The sequence below is a fragment of the Gymnoscopelus microlampas genome (genome assembly GCF_963454915.1).
Source record: "Gymnoscopelus microlampas genome assembly, chromosome: 8".
Lineage (NCBI taxonomy): Eukaryota > Metazoa > Chordata > Actinopteri > Myctophiformes > Myctophidae > Gymnoscopelus > Gymnoscopelus microlampas.
Genome location: NC_139945.1, coordinates 38,250,164 through 38,269,278, shown reverse-complemented (window position 1 = coordinate 38,269,278; position 19,115 = coordinate 38,250,164). Strand labels below are relative to the sequence as shown.

The 19,115-nt window shown below is 39.1% G+C and overlaps 1 protein-coding gene across 3 annotated transcripts in view; it reads left to right on the top strand.

The window, feature by feature from the left end:
• The window catches only part of LOC311050720 (SR-related and CTD-associated factor 4-like), a 35,580-nt gene that overhangs the window by 7,914 nt on the left and 8,551 nt on the right, over positions 1-19,115 (top strand). Inside the window, exons 6-16 of one of the 3 annotated variants that reach the window (XM_084064836.1) lie at positions 175-308; positions 397-534; positions 1,057-1,130; positions 1,847-1,940; positions 2,125-2,208; positions 3,316-3,392; positions 5,586-5,764; positions 6,517-6,617; positions 6,719-6,832; positions 6,947-7,103; positions 7,218-7,312. In XM_084064836.1, coding sequence (XP_083920962.1) covers positions 175-308; positions 397-534; positions 1,057-1,130; positions 1,847-1,940; positions 2,125-2,208; positions 3,316-3,392; positions 5,586-5,764; positions 6,517-6,617; positions 6,719-6,832; positions 6,947-7,103; positions 7,218-7,312 — 1,247 coding nt within the window. Of the gene's footprint in view, positions 1-171; positions 309-396; positions 535-1,056; positions 1,131-1,846; positions 1,941-2,124; positions 2,209-3,314; positions 3,393-5,585; positions 5,765-6,516; positions 6,618-6,718; positions 6,833-6,946; positions 7,104-7,217; positions 7,313-19,115 lie in introns of all 3 variants that reach the window. The other 2 variants (XM_084064837.1, XM_084064835.1) reach the window with 2 other exon arrangements.

The window sequence follows — 19,115 nt, the reverse complement described above, 5'->3', positions numbered from 1 at the left end:
CAGTAACAACATTGCAGGCAGGGAAATTGACCCTTATTTGCCACCTCCCTAATATCAAATTGTGTGCATCTAAAGACGTACTCACATTTACTTTGTGCATGGAAATCCATTTGCTCAAATGTATTGTGTACATGTAAAGCCACTGTGTTAACATATGTTCCTCTTCCCTAGCAGTTTCAACTACTGCACAAATAGAGTCACAGCCCCCTACTACCGCTGCCTCAACTGTGGCTTCTGTGTCCCAGCTGCCTAATGCTGATGCCTTAGCTGCAGTAGCACAGCTGTTTCAATCCACACAGGGACAGGAGGTGAGACAGAGATTAAAGTGATCCACTGTAAGCAACTGCTACCACTAAATGACTCATTGCCTCACCTCACCTTTCCTTTTCTCATTAGTTGCATAAAATGCTTCAGAACTTACAACAAGACAGGGCCATGGCACCTACCTTTGTAAACAACATATCGGCCCATGACCAGATGCCTGCAGCCCAACCCATTTCCACACACACAGAACAGAAAAGCTCATTGGCCAAGGTAAGGATAATTCCTTTTAACAGGTCGTTCATGAAAGTCCTTGCGGTCTTGTTTCCAATGAGAACCTGTGAGCAATTAGGGGTTAAGAGTCTTGCTCAGGGACAAATTTCATTTCATCGACACATATGCTGACCTGGCCTGGAATCGAACCTGGGGCAACCAGGGCCTCTGGCTCCCTAGGCGGGCTCACTAACCATTCAGCTATGGCCGCCCAGACCAGTCTTAATTCCGTTTTAACATTGTTTGCTAAAATCCGTGTGTGTGTGTGCATGCGTGTGTCTGCCTCATTACGGTCCACTACTCCACTTTGAATTTCAATACATACAACAGTCAATGAACTGCTTACTTAGCCAGTTATTCATTTCTGTTACCAAAAGTCACAGTGGCAAAATTTAATGAGTAGGGCAGTGCAAAAGTTGGAAAAAAAGGCAACTTTGATATGTACTGTACCTTGATGTTAATTTTATTTTCTACTTGGATTTACTCTTCACATTATTTAATAATGCATTTGTGTTTTCTTAGACACTTCTGGACCGTTTCGATTACGATGATGAGCCAGAGGATGCGAAAAATAAAGACATCAGTGGCCGTCCTCAGTAAGTTAATGAAAATAACCTCAGTGCCAATATATGTGGGTGGTTATGTATGAGAAAATGGCAAAAACTTGGGTACCGTACTTCTATCTACAGTAGGCATAATGTGGAAAAACAACAACAATTGTTGCCCACCGTCTCCATTATAATAGAGACTGTAATTACCAAATGATGATCATGAAAATTATTGTAAAAAACATGCTGTGATTTGTCACTGTTTCATCCAATTGTATTACTCTCACTACTGATTATTAGGCATGTAACAATTCACTCAACTCACAATACGATTTGAATCACGATACGATGTTTCACAATTTATTAAACACAATTATTTTCACAAACTAAATTTTCCTGACAAATATATTTTTTAATTATTTCTCTTACACAAATCCAGTGTTTTCTTCTCTTTATTATTTTTACAATACTGTGTTTTCTCTTATCTTTTCAATGAAGTAGCAAATGATTGAAAACTTATATTCAAGAAAATATATTCTCTTGCAAAGATCCTGTATTTTATTCTCTCTTTTTTTTACGCGCCCTCTGCTTTTTGCATCGCTATACATTTGTTATTAAATCGATTTAAATTGTCACGAGTTTTAATCGATTTTAATCGATCTACGATAAATCGTTACATGCCTACTGAGTATTCATTATCCTTGATGCTGTTCGTCCATCTTTAGAACTCAGACTCTGTGTCATACACTTTTGTGTCATTACAGGGCAGTCCCAGGAACTGTTTTCAATCAATTTCCTGGACGGATGCCAAACATGGAGAATTATCATCCACATATGGGAGAGACTGCCAGTAATGAGGTATTAAAAATTGTTGCTCTGACATGGTACCTACTTAGTTATATAAAATGGAATATTATCAACACGATTCTTACAAATCGGTTCCAATTAGATGCTGATTATAGATGCCAATTAGTACTGCTTTTAATATGAAATTGATATAAAATTAACACTTACATCTACCTGTGTCTCGAATTCTCCACAGTACTCTGGACATATGATGCACGATGTGCCTCAGATGATGGCAGATGGATACTCGTCTATGAATGAGTCATATTCACGCTCACGGGTAAAGCATCAGATTTATTTCAGGTTTTGCTCAAGGAATGTGAGCTTCTCTGTTTTATGTTTCCATACGTTGAGATGGCGGACGTGGGGATGAAATACAATTGCCACATTTGAAAAAATACAATTGGTGTTGGCGCTGCTTGATTAATAAAAAATAATTGAACAATGTCATGTTTCACAGTTAAGTAATGGTGAAGTAATGGCATTTAAGTCAAACCATAAAACCTTATTTGGTTAGCTGTTGCACGTTGCCCTCATGTCTTCACTGGTATCAAATGGTTGATAACAGAACATTGTACAACTCATCTTCCCATCCATCATACTCAAAGACATGACGTGGGCTATGACGTTATGGAATTTCTATTACTGTGGTGAAAAGGCAATGTGTCCTGGTGGTTAACTGCACCCTCAAAAATTAAGGAAATAAAGCAATTCAGTGAAAAATGGCAGATCTTTTAAGCGTTGTGAGCTTTTTTCAGCAAAGAGATTTGGTGTAGAGGGGGAAAAAAGAGCTGACCAATTATAGAGCCCTGGGAGATCCCGGTCAAATAAGTATATAGGGATTAAGTGGATATACAGTAAAGTTATACTGTACATCTAAACAGTATATTTATACTGTATATTTTACCTCAGTGACCCAGCCCCGCTATACACAGAAATTGTTTTGTTTGTGTATATTGATACTGTTGTTTTTGGCACACCTATAAGTTCAAGAATTTTCTACACTGACACACTTTAAACACACTTTATTTTATTACTTATTGCTGTTCAGTACGCTTGTTTTATAAATTTAACCTACTCGTATTATACCTTGTTTTGATTATATATATTTTTTGGCGTTGCTTCTCAGAGGGAAGCCATCTAGAATAGATGCTACTTTTTCCAAATTTTTTATAATTTTTACAATCAACAGGCAATATTTCTGTCATAGGTATGATATAGACTGACTCGCATGTGTTTTTAAAAGGCTACAATTTAAAAGTACAATTGATGATTTTTTTTACCACAGTGTTTTTTTTCCTCGCACACAAAAGTGTTCCTTCTGAGGCATTCTTAAGCTTCAGAGTGTGATGTTATTATGATTTAAATATTTTCATTGTCTCTGTAGGAGGGTTCAAGAGAGGAGTCCGCAAGGAGGGAGGGCAGGCACAGAGGATATGGTCGGCGATCCAGATCTGGCTCCAGGTGAGGGCCTGTGTAGCCTGGCTCCAGCCCATGAATCGCTAGCCACGGCCATTAAAATAAAATATTCAGGCGATTCAAGGGTCTGGTGATGCTATCGAAAGTTGGCAAGGTTTTCTCGGTTAAAAATCGTACCTACCCACCCCCTTCACTGGGGGTATACTGTCAATCAGCGTCATAACATTTCAGTAATGTTGTGCAGTTGTATCGATGTGGCTTTTAAAACTTTGTGAATAGAATCCCAGGAATTAATAAAGGCAACTTTGTGCTTTGAATGCGACAGGTTGAAGAAATATCGACCGACATACTTTTACTATGTCTGGTCAGTTAGATGATTAGCAACATAGCCAGTGCAAGCCTTGCATTGATTGGCCACCCTGATAACAAGCTCACAAATGCTCCCCATGTGGGTCGTGCTTGACAATGACTTCACATGCTGTACTATTGTGATTTGGTTAGGACATGAACCACTATTAACCAATGGCCAATGACTCCCACTTTGGTAATGCCCATCTCAGAAAACGGCTGCATTGAGATGGCTTTCAGACTGAATAAGGAAGTGAAACAAGTGTCGGGCAAGGGCCTGTGCTCATGATGAGTCAGTTTTTGGGGGTCACTAGTTAAATTGACCACACAGTGTCGCTGCAGGCACAATTTCCATGTTATCGTTCGGCATATAACATTTTTGGCCCGCCCATTCCCGCCCTCAGCTATTTAGAAACCGCCCGCTCCTGTAAGATTTGCTTTGGTTCGTGCTTGACCACCACAATCCCAATCGAGGGCTCTACAAGAAAACTGATTCCTGAGTGGCCGTTCTACGTCCTGAGCCACTGCTGCCCACTATGGCAGCGGTGCGGTAACCTGATACACCCTTGCATGTACTTGAAACACAGGGAATAGATCACTATCTGCTTGTTTATGTGCAGACAGAAATGAAAAATGACATATATATTATTATCAGTTCCATTGCCAACACATGCTGTCCTCTTAAGCCAAGTCAAGACCGGGTCAACATTTGTTTTCTCAAGGTAAAACAGCGCACAATATGACAATTCAACTCGTAGTCTGACACGGTTGATAATTATGATTTTATCTTTTTCATCATGTCACAGTGTGACGGGTCAACATGAGGATTCTTGACATGACCATTTCAAAATTGAGCGGTTTGCAAGCATTATGCTCTGAAAGGAAAGCTATCTAAGAGTATTGAGGAAGATTCCATGTTTCTGTTACATAGAATGTAGACATCGGCTGGTCGTGCTGGATGCTAGTTCTACCCACTGGTCACCGGGTTAGGCGAGTGTTGGCTCTACCTTTAATTTGTGTACAAGCCTACCAATGTTGAGGTGTCTACACAACATGTGTACTGTTTATAGATTGTCAGACAACAGCATTTTTGACTACCGTAATTTTGTTTAATTCACACACTTCACATCATTTTCAAGCGAGATTTTCATGCCGCTATTCTGCTTCAAATCTAGTCCTACACTATATTGTGCTGATCAGAGCAATGGTCACCACATTTGAAGAGTTGAACACTGCTGTAACACTTCGCCTGTGGTCCCTAACAGGGCTCCTGGGAGCCACACTTCGCCCCTGGTGTGACCATTTTCATGGCCGACCCATGAACAGTATTTGTGCCAAGTTTGGTGTGGATTCGATCAATGGTGGGCCTGTGGACACCGGGGGCCCCTGACATTGCCCCTGTTGTGACTATTGTCATAGCAGACCCCTGAACAGCGTTTTATGCCAAGTTTGGTGCTGAACGGTGTGCCTGTGGCCATGTGGTGGTGTGGCTATTCTCATAGCTGATACCTGAACAGTGTCTGTGCCATGTTTGGTGCAGATTCTCTGGTGAAATATGCACTAATGTTTTCATGACACATAAGAACACATACATGGTAACATATACTTTCATATAGGCAACATTTTTCCAAGTGAATGTCCTGATATTTAAAACTGATTTGATTTGTAATCTGTAATCTGCCGAATTGTCCTGTTTGTCTTTCTTTTCTGTTGTGTTTTTCTGTTGTGTCTTTTTCTTTATGTGTTTTTTTTTATTTTATTTTTTTATTTTAGTTTATTTGCTTAAAAGTAATTGTACAATGTAAATGCTCTGCAGAAAAGCAAATAAACGCCTTTGTTAAAAAAAAAGAAATATGCACTAATGAACATGTTCAATATGGTTTGTTGCAGATCTCCCAGGAGGAGAAGGTCGAGGTCCACGTCTCGCTCGAGGAGGTCACGCCATCGACGCTCTCGTTCCCGTTCTAGAGAACACCGCAGGAGATCACCCAGGTCTCGTTCCCAGGAAAAGAAGGAAAAAGAGCGTAGACAGAAAGGTCTTCCTAGTATAAAGAACCAGACACTTAGTGGTATGTACCGATATATCAATAATATTAAATGTAAAACAATATGTAGGTGGCACTGGCAACTGGATATTCAACCCAAAAAGTACTCAGTCAGGACAGTGAAAATCTAAATTATTTTGGCTCAGGTGCACTTTTATAGCATTTATAGATTTCTTGTCATAAAGAATATTTTGAGAAAGCATTTTTGTGCTTGTCTTATTACTGTCCTGTTCTTGTTAAAGTTGCCTGATAAAATTAAAGCTGTACTATGTAACTTCTCTTTTGTTGTGATTACAATGTTATTTAGTCAAATCTGTATGATAATACAATATCACTTATACTGTACAATTGGGGTGTTGTATTTGGTCTCCCTGCTTTTCTATTGAGACATTTAGATCCTGGGTCTGGTTTGACACGACTCATTGGCAATGTCATCCCTGAGCAAGCAGGCAGGCTCCATTAGCTCATTTGTTAAAATGTCAGCACAATGTCAGAGACCCGTGTCTGTATCTTGGGTAGAACAGGAAAGTTACAGAGGGTAGCTTGAAAGTTTTCATCATCTTATCCTTTTATTTATTATTAATTTCTTAATTAAGGCACTTTCATTTACCTGCTTTTTTTTTTTACTTGCCTTACCTTGCCTTTTACCCTAGGCATAGCACTTGGCAAAAGCTATCTATTGCCACAGCTGCTTGCTGTCAGTTATCTTAGTATACCCTTTAGGTTCAAGTATAATTTCTTCCCACGATTTCTGAAATGTTTGTCCTTTTTTGTAGTTTGCAGCACTACACTGTGGGTAGGACAACTAGACAAGAAAACGCAGCAGCACGACGTGATGTCCCTTCTGGAAGAGTTCGGGCAGGTTGATTCCATCAATGTAAGTTTGAAATTGTGAAGTATATTGTTCAATTTGCAGGCTTAAATAAGGTTGAGTTGACGTTATCCATTTCCTTACTGTCTTTATTCACTCTTGTCTAGATGATTCCGCCCAGGGGTTGTGCTTACATCGTTATGGTTCACAGACAAGATGCCTTTACAGCCCTGCACAAACTCAGTAGTGGGCCATATAAAGTCCACCAGAAACCAATCAAGGTAAATACATTTCAACACACTGATTTCCATTGCGTATGTGTATTGAACAAATGTTTGGTAGTGGACACTACTTACAACTTAATGATTATTGATTATTTCATTCTTCTTGCCTAGATTGCTTGGGCTTTGAACAAAGGTATAAAGTCGACACACAAAAAGTTCTGGGATGTGGAGCGGGGCGTCACCTACGTTCCTTGGAGCAAAGTCAAAGTTGAGGAGCTGGAAAGCTTTCGGGAAGGAGGCGTACTGGATACAGAAACATTTAATCCAGGTAACCACTGAATCCTTTTCCTAACTAACCACTTGTTCTTGTTGTTCGTACTGTGTTTTGATGGCATGTTGTGTTCTCCCTCATTCACTGATTCTTATTTTCCTGTGTGCACAGAGTGGAATAATGTTCTTAAGGACATCAATAAACCAGCTGTAAATGGAGCCTTGGAAGGTGAAAGGGCAGATGGAGGAGCTGCAGCTCAGATTCAGGTAATACTAATATGGTTTTATATGAAACTCTTGATTTGCGAAAAGACCAGCTCTTATGGATATATAACAATCACATTTTAACCACATAGTTGATTAATACACATTTTAAGAACAAAATGACCTTAAAACTGCTTGAAAGGCCACTTCTTTGATTCTGTCTTTCTATCCAAGTGTTTTTGTCAGACTAAGTTGACTGAATAAAACATGGTGGATCAATCTGTCATTTGAGATATAGTTCATTTAAGAAATGGTGCTAGGGTTCACAACATTTTAAAGTTTGTAATACTTGACACTACATCATTATCAAATAATATCAACTAAATTGTAATGGTCTCCCACCACTAGGGTTTTCCCTGTGGGTGGATTTTGTCATCTCAGCAGTAGTTACTAGGGGTAAAGGGTATTGCCTTTCCAGAAAGGGCATACTAGTGTAGTAGAAGGTAGAAGTGACGACTAGGTAGCTTTTGCTTGATTAATAACAATCATGTTAACTTGGCACACACCACTAGAATTAAGTGGAACAAACAGAGGAGGTCTGACAAGATTAGGGTCAGGCTCCTAGGGGTGGGACGATAAGAGTAACTCACGATACGATGACCATATTTGGCGACGTTGCCCTTTTTAAAAGTCTTCTCTCCGCTTAGTGTGACAATATCACAGTATCATGTTCCGTTTACATACATTCCAAGTCATATGAAACGCAGAGCAACGTTTTGGTGAGCACACATATTACAAGAAAATTAATGGCTTGCAAACAAGTTCTACCTGACTGAAAGGATGATCAGTAGCCTGCTTGTTGTAATAAAACAAAGATAGTTGGTGCCAGTGTATCTATAATGTATCCCGAGAGGAAGTACGATAACGTATCGCAGTATAGATTTTTCTTGTCCCACCCCTAACATAGTTTGCAGTTGCATCTATCTTTTCAACATTGCAGAGAACTCGTTCTGAATTAAAGTGCACATTCAAGCAGTGATATTTCTGAGTTTGACTGCATTGTTTCTGACAAGTTGCCATTAGCTGTGCACATCATTGTTGCATTACCAATCAGAGTGCAAACACAAGTGGAAAATCTGTGATGCGATCAAATGGTGTACAACATTGCTTTACAAGACAAATGAGCCTCAAATAACCTATGGCCACAGAGAATGGTTATTTCTGATGGGCCAGAGGGTGTTCATTATTTTCAGATTACTTTTACGTAGTGTCCTCATCACCATCTAAATTAACACTTTTACTAAAGATTGTGCTGTATTAAGTTATTTAAGTGAACATTAGCCACAAGCTGTCACAAACAACGATGCTTTTCAATATAACTTTCAACTTGAGGGAGCCTAAAACGTGATATATTTTTCTGTAAATTAACATTCCACGGTTGACTAAGATAGTGCCAACACAACATTTCTATTCAGTGTATTGCCCCAAAATATGAATTAACACTACTTATACTCAGCCAAGCAGGATAATCAAAGCCGAGCAGTTATGAAAAATAATGCACTCTGCAGAGGCAAATATAACATCTGCATCATGCTTTATTTTTTGATTACAAAAAGAAGGGATAGAAGGATACTATTGTGACAGGCTGTCCCTCTTACTCCCAAGATTCCTCAACTAGGAGATAGTTGTAAGGCTTTCTGTGTTTCCTAGACATTGAGACTTGCTGTGACCATTGGCTCAGAAGGTGCGACAAAATACCGAGTTGTCAGACATCAGTACATCCCATCTTGCTTTTCTTTAGAGCAGTTACAGATCACTCTACAACACTTTAAACACAGCACATTAAACAACACAACTGGTTAAATGCAGCTTCCATGTTTTTCTATTGAATAAAAATGTGTTTTTGTGATGGTGCTTAGGAATTTAGGTGACACACAGGGGGACATTTCTTTTTAAAGAACCAGTATCAATCAGAATTTGCAGCCTTAAAAAGAAAGAAAGCGCCTGGGAGTGCAGACCCTGCTCGCACCAACATCTCGCGCTGTGCAACACCTTGGTTGATTGTTAATTGTTTTCTGTTCCTGAGATATGACCGGCTATGTAATTTTGGTGTTAGTTTTGAGATATGCCTGTGGAAAGGCAGTTTCACATTTACATTGAAAATGTTTACTCTATGATGGCACAGTGGGACAGCATGGACTGCAAAGGATTACATCACTTGATTTAATTTTCAAGAGGAATCCAATGCATAAACCTCATCTATCTTCGTCTCTGTTCCTGACATGACTTATGTAATATTGACCTTGAACTTTTCAACCCAAACATTAATCATCTCTTCGGTGCGGCCTACTGATAATTCACGCGAGGGTCAACTGGTGATTTTACAGGGCCAATACCATTTTTTTTTTCTGAGTCTGGGTGAACCGATAGATATCTTACTAGTGTTTAATTACAGTATTGTTTTGTATTCAGTGTTAAAAGATTACAATGAGACAGAACTGTATTTAAATTCAAGTATGCTTAATACGGCATTTAAATAAGTATGCTCAAACATACAGCAACTACATTTTATTACATTATTTTGCATGCACTTCCCAAGAGAGGATAAACTAGACACATGAGGGTGAAGACTTTTATCAGCCAGCATGTAAGCCCAAACAGCCGATGTTGATTTTTGTTTTGCAAGAATATTTGAACAATAATATTTTATCAATAATCCCAGCCAATAATCAGTCGACCCCAACCAGTAATCATGAAAATCTGTCCATCCATTGTTCATTTTGTTCACAGATTGAAACACAATACAGGCAGAAACACACACACACACACACACACACACACACACACACACACACACACACACACACACACACACACACACACACACACACACACACACACACACACACACACACACAGAGTAATTACAATACCCTGCCATGCATCACTGCCAGCAGAGTAAAAAAAACGGTTTGCCTTAGCTGGGAAAGAAGGGATGAAGCTAGCTTATCGATCTTAAACAGTCCAGCTAATTTTAGCCACCTTACTCGAAGTAAAGTTACTTACTGTGACTATTTGACTGACAACTGATGAGACGTGAGTTTGCAATCAGAGGAACCATCCCAAGTTGGGCGAGAAGGTAAGGTAAGCCTACAGCATTGTGAGCCTACATGGCTTACTCGCCTGCATTTTCATTGAAGTTGGTATCGTTTTTTTTGGAAGACTAACGGTGACGCACTAATGGCTTTACAACAGGGCTGTGCAATACTGGATGCCAGTGCATATGACCGGTTTAAAAACACGAGGCATGGAGTATCAAAAGATTCATGGCATCCATCTCAATCTAAATGATCTTAAAGAATGTCCTTTTAATGGGAATGCACATTTGATCACTTTAAGTGGTTTTGCATTTGAAACATTACGTGGTCTGATATTGTAGGCTTGTGACATTTTACAGCCATGATGCCTTTCCACAGTGTCACATTGTTGACAAATAAATGGAGGGCAATATTTGTGGTTGTCACTTGTGGTTTCTTCTGTCACCATCAAAAAACATTTCTACTGTATACTTTAAAATTCCTCTATATTAAAACGCCATTGCATTCAAATAATCTTAGTTCTCTTGGATATAGATGTAGACTGCAAATGTTTATCATTTCTAAAATGTACTACAGACTCGGTTAACTCATTGACTGCCAGAGTTAAACATTATCTAATGGCTGCCCTTGCCAGCGATTCGGAGTTTTTTTTACTAACCTTTAAAATATCATAGAATACTTTTCTTCCCAAAGATCCACCCGCCGATCGCTTTAAAAGACGTAGCCAAGTCTCGTAGAATCTGGGAAAATAAATTTTGCCGCTGCGATTGTCCATTCCATAGTTGTGGACAGTTGACTGTGGGTTGTTTTTGCCAAAAAGCAACAAAGCAGAGAAAAATGGACTTCCTGAAATCCTTTAACATTAGGTCGGACGGGGCTGGGTTTGTTGTGATCACGTTATTTCCGGGTCTACTGTTCTCCAGAAGTCAGGATCACTCATAGGTTGGCGAACAGAGCCCTCTAGCGCAGGGGTCTTCAACGTTTTCAGGCTAAGGACCCCCTAGCTGAGAGACCCCCTCGATATTGTATAAAATTGTGGTTCAGATTTAACTTTTTTGTTTACTTGGTCTGCTCTTTTTTCCCTCTACACCTATACCTCTTTGCCAAAAATAGCCGATCTACAAGCTCACAACGCCTCGCAGCGTTGTGAGCTTGTAGATCTGCTATTTTTGGCTAAAGTTCTCCGCAGAAAAGGGATGCTAGGGTTCAAGTGGTTGAGGTAAAAAACAATAATCATATCACACAAAGATTTGGCGGACCCCCTGTAGTAACTCTGAGGATCCCCTAGGGGTCCTGGACCCCCTGTTGAAGACCCCTGCTCTAGCATAAACCGTTGAAAACACCACACACTCATCAACTCGTCATTGGCAGTTTGGATCTCGGGCCAACTCGTCAGTTGCAGTCAATGAGTTAACACATTCCCTACCATTGACACAGATCTACGTCATTTCAAATCCAATGCTTGACCGCCATTGACTGTCTAGACTATGTACTAGATCTACGTCAATTCAAAATATATAATGTTTTTAGTGATTACGCTAGAGTGCGCTCTTTGCCAACCTATGAATGATCCCTTGCCTGCGAGAGAAGGCTAGAACCGGAAATTAAGTCATCCCAAAAAAAGTCATTCCGTTATGAGATTTTGAAAGACACATCTAGCTTAGATTTCTTCTCCCAGAGGTGTTTTGGATGAAAACGAGCCATATTCAACTGCTGATAACAACAGAATGGACGATCGCGGTTAAATGTTTTTGTTCCGATGGTTAGAAGAGACCCTCCCCCCTCCCCCAGACAGCTTTTGTTTACATTCGTGTCCACATCGTGGCTTCCCTGGGTCTCTGTGGATCGTCAAAATAAGGTAAAAACACTGGCAGTGGCGGATGAATTAATTAATACCTGGCAGTGAATGTGTTAATATGCGTAGTCGGTCGTCAGTTTTCTTGTCACCTTAGTATAACATTTGCTTTAGTAACAAGCATTTGGAATAGCACCACCAATGCTCACACATTGTTTTGTGAGAAGCCCTAGAATCAGTATTCTGGGGCAGAAATCTGGAAATGGGAAATGGATCTGCAAGCTCACAGAGTTGTGAGCCTGTAGATCGCCTATTTTCAGCGATATTTGGTGTAGAGCCTAGCATAGACATCTGGGGGACTCGAGGCAACTAAGTGTATAGGGTTTAAGTACATTTAATTAAAACATTGTGCTATACAGTACACCCTCTGTTATCTCTGGACAAAGGTAAGCAAAGGTAGACGTTAATCAAAAGGGTAGTGACAGTTACATTACATTATAAATTAAGGATAGTCACAAATGCTGCAACAGGCGCTCGGGTGCAGCAGTGGAAATGTGCCTGCCCACCAGCGCGGAGGTTGTGGGTTTGAATCCACCTTGGTGCATCCGGTTTTGTCAAGCGCCAACACAAGCACAATTGGCTCGGGGGAGGGGGAACATTTTCATTGCACGCAGCACCTGTCAGCAGGGAGTGTTGGACAGGAAGAGCCAGTTCCATATTTCTCTATTGAATAAAAATGTGTTTTGTGATGGAGGTGCTTAGGAATTTAGGGGGACACACTGGGGGGACTCTTGGGTCGTGTTCGAGAGAGGGAAGCCGGGCCAATGCTCTATATAGGCTAATGCTAGTTGTAAATATCCAAAGCTTGCCATGATTCTCTCCTGAAATATGACTTGCCATTTTGACAATACTTCCCAATCTGTACGTATTGCATGGTTTGCTAAATCTCTCCAATACTGCAAAAACTTAAAATGGAATGAATTAAACTTTATGTAAAATCGACATCTTAGTAGAAACATGAGTGCATTTTTCTTTGTTGAACCTTTTTTAGAGGTAGCGTCAACATGGGATTTGTCAGTTTGTTATGAAGAACATTACCTAAATATATGTAGATGCCAACACCTTTTCTAACAGTAGGCATCACACCATCCACCAACCGGCCCTTGATCCTGTTTCTCCCCTTCAAGAAGGAAAAATATAACTATCATCAGCAAACTTCAAAATATGTCTGTTCTTATAGCTTCTGCGACATGTTAGTTCACAGTTGACTTCATCATTTTGATAACTAAAAAAGTCAAAGCTGCTGGCATGAAGTAATTTAATGCAGTAGTAGTTATAGCCTTGTACAGTAATAGAATGTTTCCAAAGCTTGGGGACCTTCTGCAGCTTAATAGATTGTGTACAAAAACAATATAACTTTTTAAAGTGTTCGTGAGCAGGTACTGAAGCTCTGAATTTGAGCTCTTGGCATGCCCAAAGAGGCTTTACCACCCTCTTCATATATTATGCAGTCTGAAGCTCCCATATGAAATATTCTCATCTTAACAATATGCTTATAAGTCGACACTAATGCAGCATAGACATTATTTTATTTTGCTGCCTGAAGAGTGTTTAGATTGCCTTTAGTGATGGTGTCTGTTCCACGCTCTCTTCATTCCATTCCTTAATTATAGCAGGCACCTTTCATCACTTGCTAGCCATTAGGGATGTTTTTTTCTGTACCACTATATGAGCACATGTGTTTCAAAGTTTCAGCTCATATTTGCATTTCTTGTAGTAGTGCTGTATTACAGACACAAATCTTTAGATTTTGTTATTCAATGGCTCTTGGCCGTCACAATTTGATTAGCAAATCATTGTGTTCTGTGATATGCAGATGTGCCTGCGTAAAGCTTCATTCAGAATGGGAATTTTCAATGCACTATATTATATTTAGGCTTGCCTTACTTTATAACTGACCTAGTCCGGGAGTCATGGGGCTTAACGTGGTTTTGTCGGTTAAAGTTTTTTTCTCAACTGATTCTTGCTGCTGGGGGTCCCCTCTTAAGGATTCAAGAGGGTGCCCGGTGAAATCCCTTGGGCATTTTTTTGAATTGATTTACTGTGCATAACATGTCATAAATCAACATTTTTAATGGATTTTGGTGCTTTGGGTGTTAATATCTATGAAATGTTCTAATGTGAAATCAAAAAACAAAATTTTACACATCCACGTTCATTGATAAACACTGTAGAAATCAAATTTGATGCGCTAAATCAATATTTTTGCATAAAATGCCATAAAAAACTTTTGTTTTTGTTTTGGGCATTTAAGGGTTAATGACTAAAAGATGGTTTGCCTCAAAAGGTTAATATGCATTCATCCAAAAGGAAACGTGACCAATTCCACTATTAGACTTAGTAGAAAGCAGATCTGATGCATTTGATTTGATTTCTGTGCATGTTCTATTTCACAATATCACAGTTTAAAGATTAAGTTCTGGGCAGGAAGGGGTTAATATTAAAAAAATGCATAAATATTAAATCTAATGCACTGTACACATCCACTTACATGGATACACACTGTAGAAACCAAATTTAAGCATTTAGATCAAGTATTTTGCATGAAATACCATAGAAGTCTATTTTGGGTGAATTTTTAGTGTTTTGGGCATTAAGGGGTTAATAATAAAAAATGCCCAAGGGATTTCACTGGGCACCCTCTTGAATCCTTAAGAGGGGACCCCCAGCAGCAAGAATCAGTTGAGAAAAAAACTTTAACCGACGAAACCACGTTCAGCCAAAAATCACCCTTTGACTCCCGGACTAACCGTTATTGTTTTTAAATTTACTGAATAATTAAGTATTTTTAAACAAGATTATATGAGAAGACCTCGGCATTTACTTACTGAGATTAGCAGCTGAGTAGCTGCCCATCGCCCACTGCTACTCAGCAGCACCTGGGCTCCAGCTCTAAGTGCCTTGGTCAAGGGCACTGGCAGGAGGAGTATATCCCTAACATGTATGTCTTTTGGTGTGTAACGCACATGAGTTTAATCAAGGACCTGAGGACCAGTATGTTGCTCATGCTGCTGAGAGAATCACTGAAATCACAGAACCATCCAACGGAAGAAACCTCAAAATAGTGTCTTTGCTATCATCATTTCTTCCCAGTGTAAGAAGATTGCTTTGGAATAGGGTGAGTCTCACTGGGCTATTATATTTCATTGAGATGTAGGACCTGGTGATTGTAACATGATCTAACAGTGGTTCTCAACCTGTGGGTCGGGACCCCCAGGGAGGTGATTTATTTTTTTTTGGGGGGGGGGGTTAAGTTAAGGACTTTTAAGACCTTTTTTAATACTTAGAAAAAAGAAGAAAGAAAAAAGACCATTACTGCATCAAAAGTGATAAACATACTACTACTAAAAACTGGTCAAACGTTGGCCAAATTGTAAAATAAAAAATTAAATTGTGAAAATAAAAGATCTACAAGCTCAACGTTTGTGAGGGGTTGTGAGCTTGTAGATCTGCTATTTTCACAGTATTTATCTGTGGAACAGAGTCAACTAAATGTAGACTCCTACATTTCCATGTGCTCGTCAGGGTGGGGGGTCTCCAGTTCAAACATTATTTTGCTAGTCACGGTCTGAAAATGTTGAGAACCACTGATCAATACATCACTTAAATACTCCAAAGTGCAAGCATGAGACATTTTTGCGTTGGGCCACATTGTCTAATAAGCACATTTATGCCGTAATGCAGTGCTTCTCAAACATTTTGGGTTCTATGCATAATTATTTTTTATCCATGGCACCCCTAAATGACATTGTTAATTTTCACTCTACCACCTTACACTTTGATATTTAGCATAACAATATGATAGGCTCTACTATACATTTTTGTATCATAATTATTACTACTATCATAAGTTGATGAGGCAGGCACTTTTTTGGTGGCCACAACATTAAAATGAGCACACGGGTATGTAAGTAAATAAAAAGTTTGCTCTGAAATAGTGAGTAGAACATCAGAGTATCCGTTTTGTTAGAATTGATTAAAAAAAACATTGTACTTGACACGTAAGCTGATATAAAATGTTATTGATATCGGTAAATTCCGCAGCACCCCTGGACTGGCGTCCCGGCGCCATGGGGTGCTGCTATTCACTGCTGTTCATGAGTCACAGTGAAGTGGACACGTCTCTGTCATGTTTGACATGGAATGGTTCTGAGCAGTCCAATCTTTGTAGATCTATATTTGTAAAGGATTTGAGATTTACCACTATTTATTTTCACTTTTCCAGTGTTCTGTAATTTTAGAGAAGTTTAAGGAAGCAACCAGAGATGTTTTCCTTTTTTTGGGGGGTGGGGGGAGAAGTCCCCACATAAGTCTTGATACTGCACTTACACATTTTAGTTTTAACTTGTAGTTAAATGGCACTGAATTTGTTCTACTGAATGCGTTGTCATGCATTGAAGAGGCAAACACGCAAGGTAAAATCTAGCTGTCTTAAGTGGCTCAAAGATCATTAACCAGTGACTAAATTATGTTATGTATAACGTGAGGCCAGTGATATACATTAGATGTGCAAAAGACAAGTTAAAAAGTGTTTGCCACACACAAAAAACTTGATATTGGTTGCTTATACATGTCCTGTGCAGCTAGGACTATCCTCTTAGATGCGGTCTCAATCTGCATCTTTCTGCTTTATCTCCAGTGATGGTAAGAGTGTATTTATTTATCGCTGTCAATGTTTAGTTCAGTTAGATCATCAGGAATCTGCTAAATTCTTGATCTAACTGAACAAAACAAAACATTGACAGCGATAAATAAATAGCGGTGCTTTTTCTACCGTGTGTGGATTTTTCCATTTGTTTGTCCTGCACCTGGGTGTTCAGAGTGGATGTGCACTGTGCATCTTTGAGAGAGTGAAGTCACTCCCATACATTTGTTTGGGTGGGCCTGATATGGAAAACTAAATTAGGAAATAGATTTTCATGTATTTTCTATTTTAAATTTAAATGTACTAACGTCATAAGCTACGATGTAATTTCCCCATAAATCAAACATTCTAATTCATCATCCATATCAGAAATGTCAGCAAATTGCCCAAGGTCAGAAATGACCTTGTATTCTTATTCTGCCCGATAGGTGTGTAGCTTTCTTCTTACTAAAATGTATGATGAGGAACAGTAATGGAAAAAAAAAATCATAGTGTTTGGCTTGTGTTTAAGTTTGATATGCGCTTTGGCTTAAATGTTTTGCTTTAAACTTGAATGCTATTCTTAAGAATGTATATTCATGTACTCATTGTCCAGAGCAGATTAATCAGTATATTTGAATGAGTTTATCTCTTTCCTATGGCACCTTCTGCAGTGGGAAGATAAAAGGGTTCAATTGTAGTTCAGAACGGAGTAGAAAATATAAATCTTATTTGTGTATATAAAAAGACACCACATTTAATTTGTCTGTGGAACGATACCTATTTTGTCTTGATGACATTGTAGATGATGTGTCAGTCTTCATGGTTTAGGTTCTAAAGTTTTGGGCTGTGCCAGACCATAGGCTTAAGATGCATAAATGCCTGAACTGACTGAACTTCCAATATCAGTCATTGCTAAATCGAGACGTAAACAGAGTTTGGTTTGCTGTAATCTCTTATTTTACAACAGCCATGGTATACAGATGTGTGGGGAACATCAGACTATGATGAGGGCTCACAAAGGTGAGTTTTAGTGGATATACCGATGCTTGGATTTTGGAATATCCTTCCCTTGGACAATATTGATGAGCTCTGATGACAGAAAGGTAATCAGGCGCTCACACCCATGTGACTAATGGACTTGACTGAATCCTACTTCTACCTCCTTACTCTCTGGACACAAGTACTTTGTCAGGATAGCTGACAAAGTAGGAGGAGAGCTCTCATCATGAGAGTGGTGGGTATATAAAGCAAGAATGTTTTCAATGGGCCGAAACGGTGGGAAATATTAAATTAGAATTTGAGTACGTGGAAATGTAAATGCGTTGATCCACTCAGCGATTGTGGATCCTAATCAGAAATACAATGTGCAATACAGAGGTGTACAGGCTTTGCTCAGTGGAACATACCTTCAGGAGTTTGGAGCAGCAGGTATCCTGAATTTTCTACTGGGATCAGAAGCCAGGGTAAGAATAGACAGACAGACACCCCTGCTGCTGCTCCCAGAGTACTGCAGCCAAGATATAAGAAATGTGATTGTATAGTACAGAAACACATGGGACTGCATGCCTGTACTAAAGCGTTACTGTTAGGCATTTCTTTCTAAAGATCTTTTCTTTTGCTTTTTGTGCGTACTTAACCCATTAAGGCCTGAGGTTCCGATTCTACAAATGTCTTCTAAAATTCTAAATCCCATCCTTAGGTTTTATGAAAAACGTATGATGTCCAGTGGTTCTCAAACTTTTTCATGTCAAGGACCTCCAAAATGATATGTATTTGGGCCGCGGACCCCCATCTCAAAATATTTTGTTCCAGGGACCCCCACAAGCAAAGATTTGAGTTACAAATGTTCGCTTTAAAAATATATATCAAAGATTTGCACAAATTTTCACTATTTAAAGGTAGGGTAAGTGATATTTTTGGGTTCAAACAAAAAGTATTTTGTTAAAAGGTTAAAGCACTATATTCTGATAGTAATCATTGCTATAGAGTGTTTGTTCAGTAACAGGAGTCTCCCCGTCTCTCCAGCTCTTTAATAAACAGAAAATAATTTTTCCGGTGGGTGTCAAACTCTCAGCTAATCAGGAGAAAGTACCCATTTTTAAGCTTCATTTTTATAGTGTTCCAGTTCCAATTTTGCATGCTCATTTCTTAGTGTCATCACTTCCAATTTCACGTGTTTAATCTATATCCTGATTAAGTTCTCTATCCTGATTGGATAAAATTGGAAATGAAACAAACGAAAATGCATTTTCTGTTTTATAAAGAGCTGGAGAGACAAGGAGACTC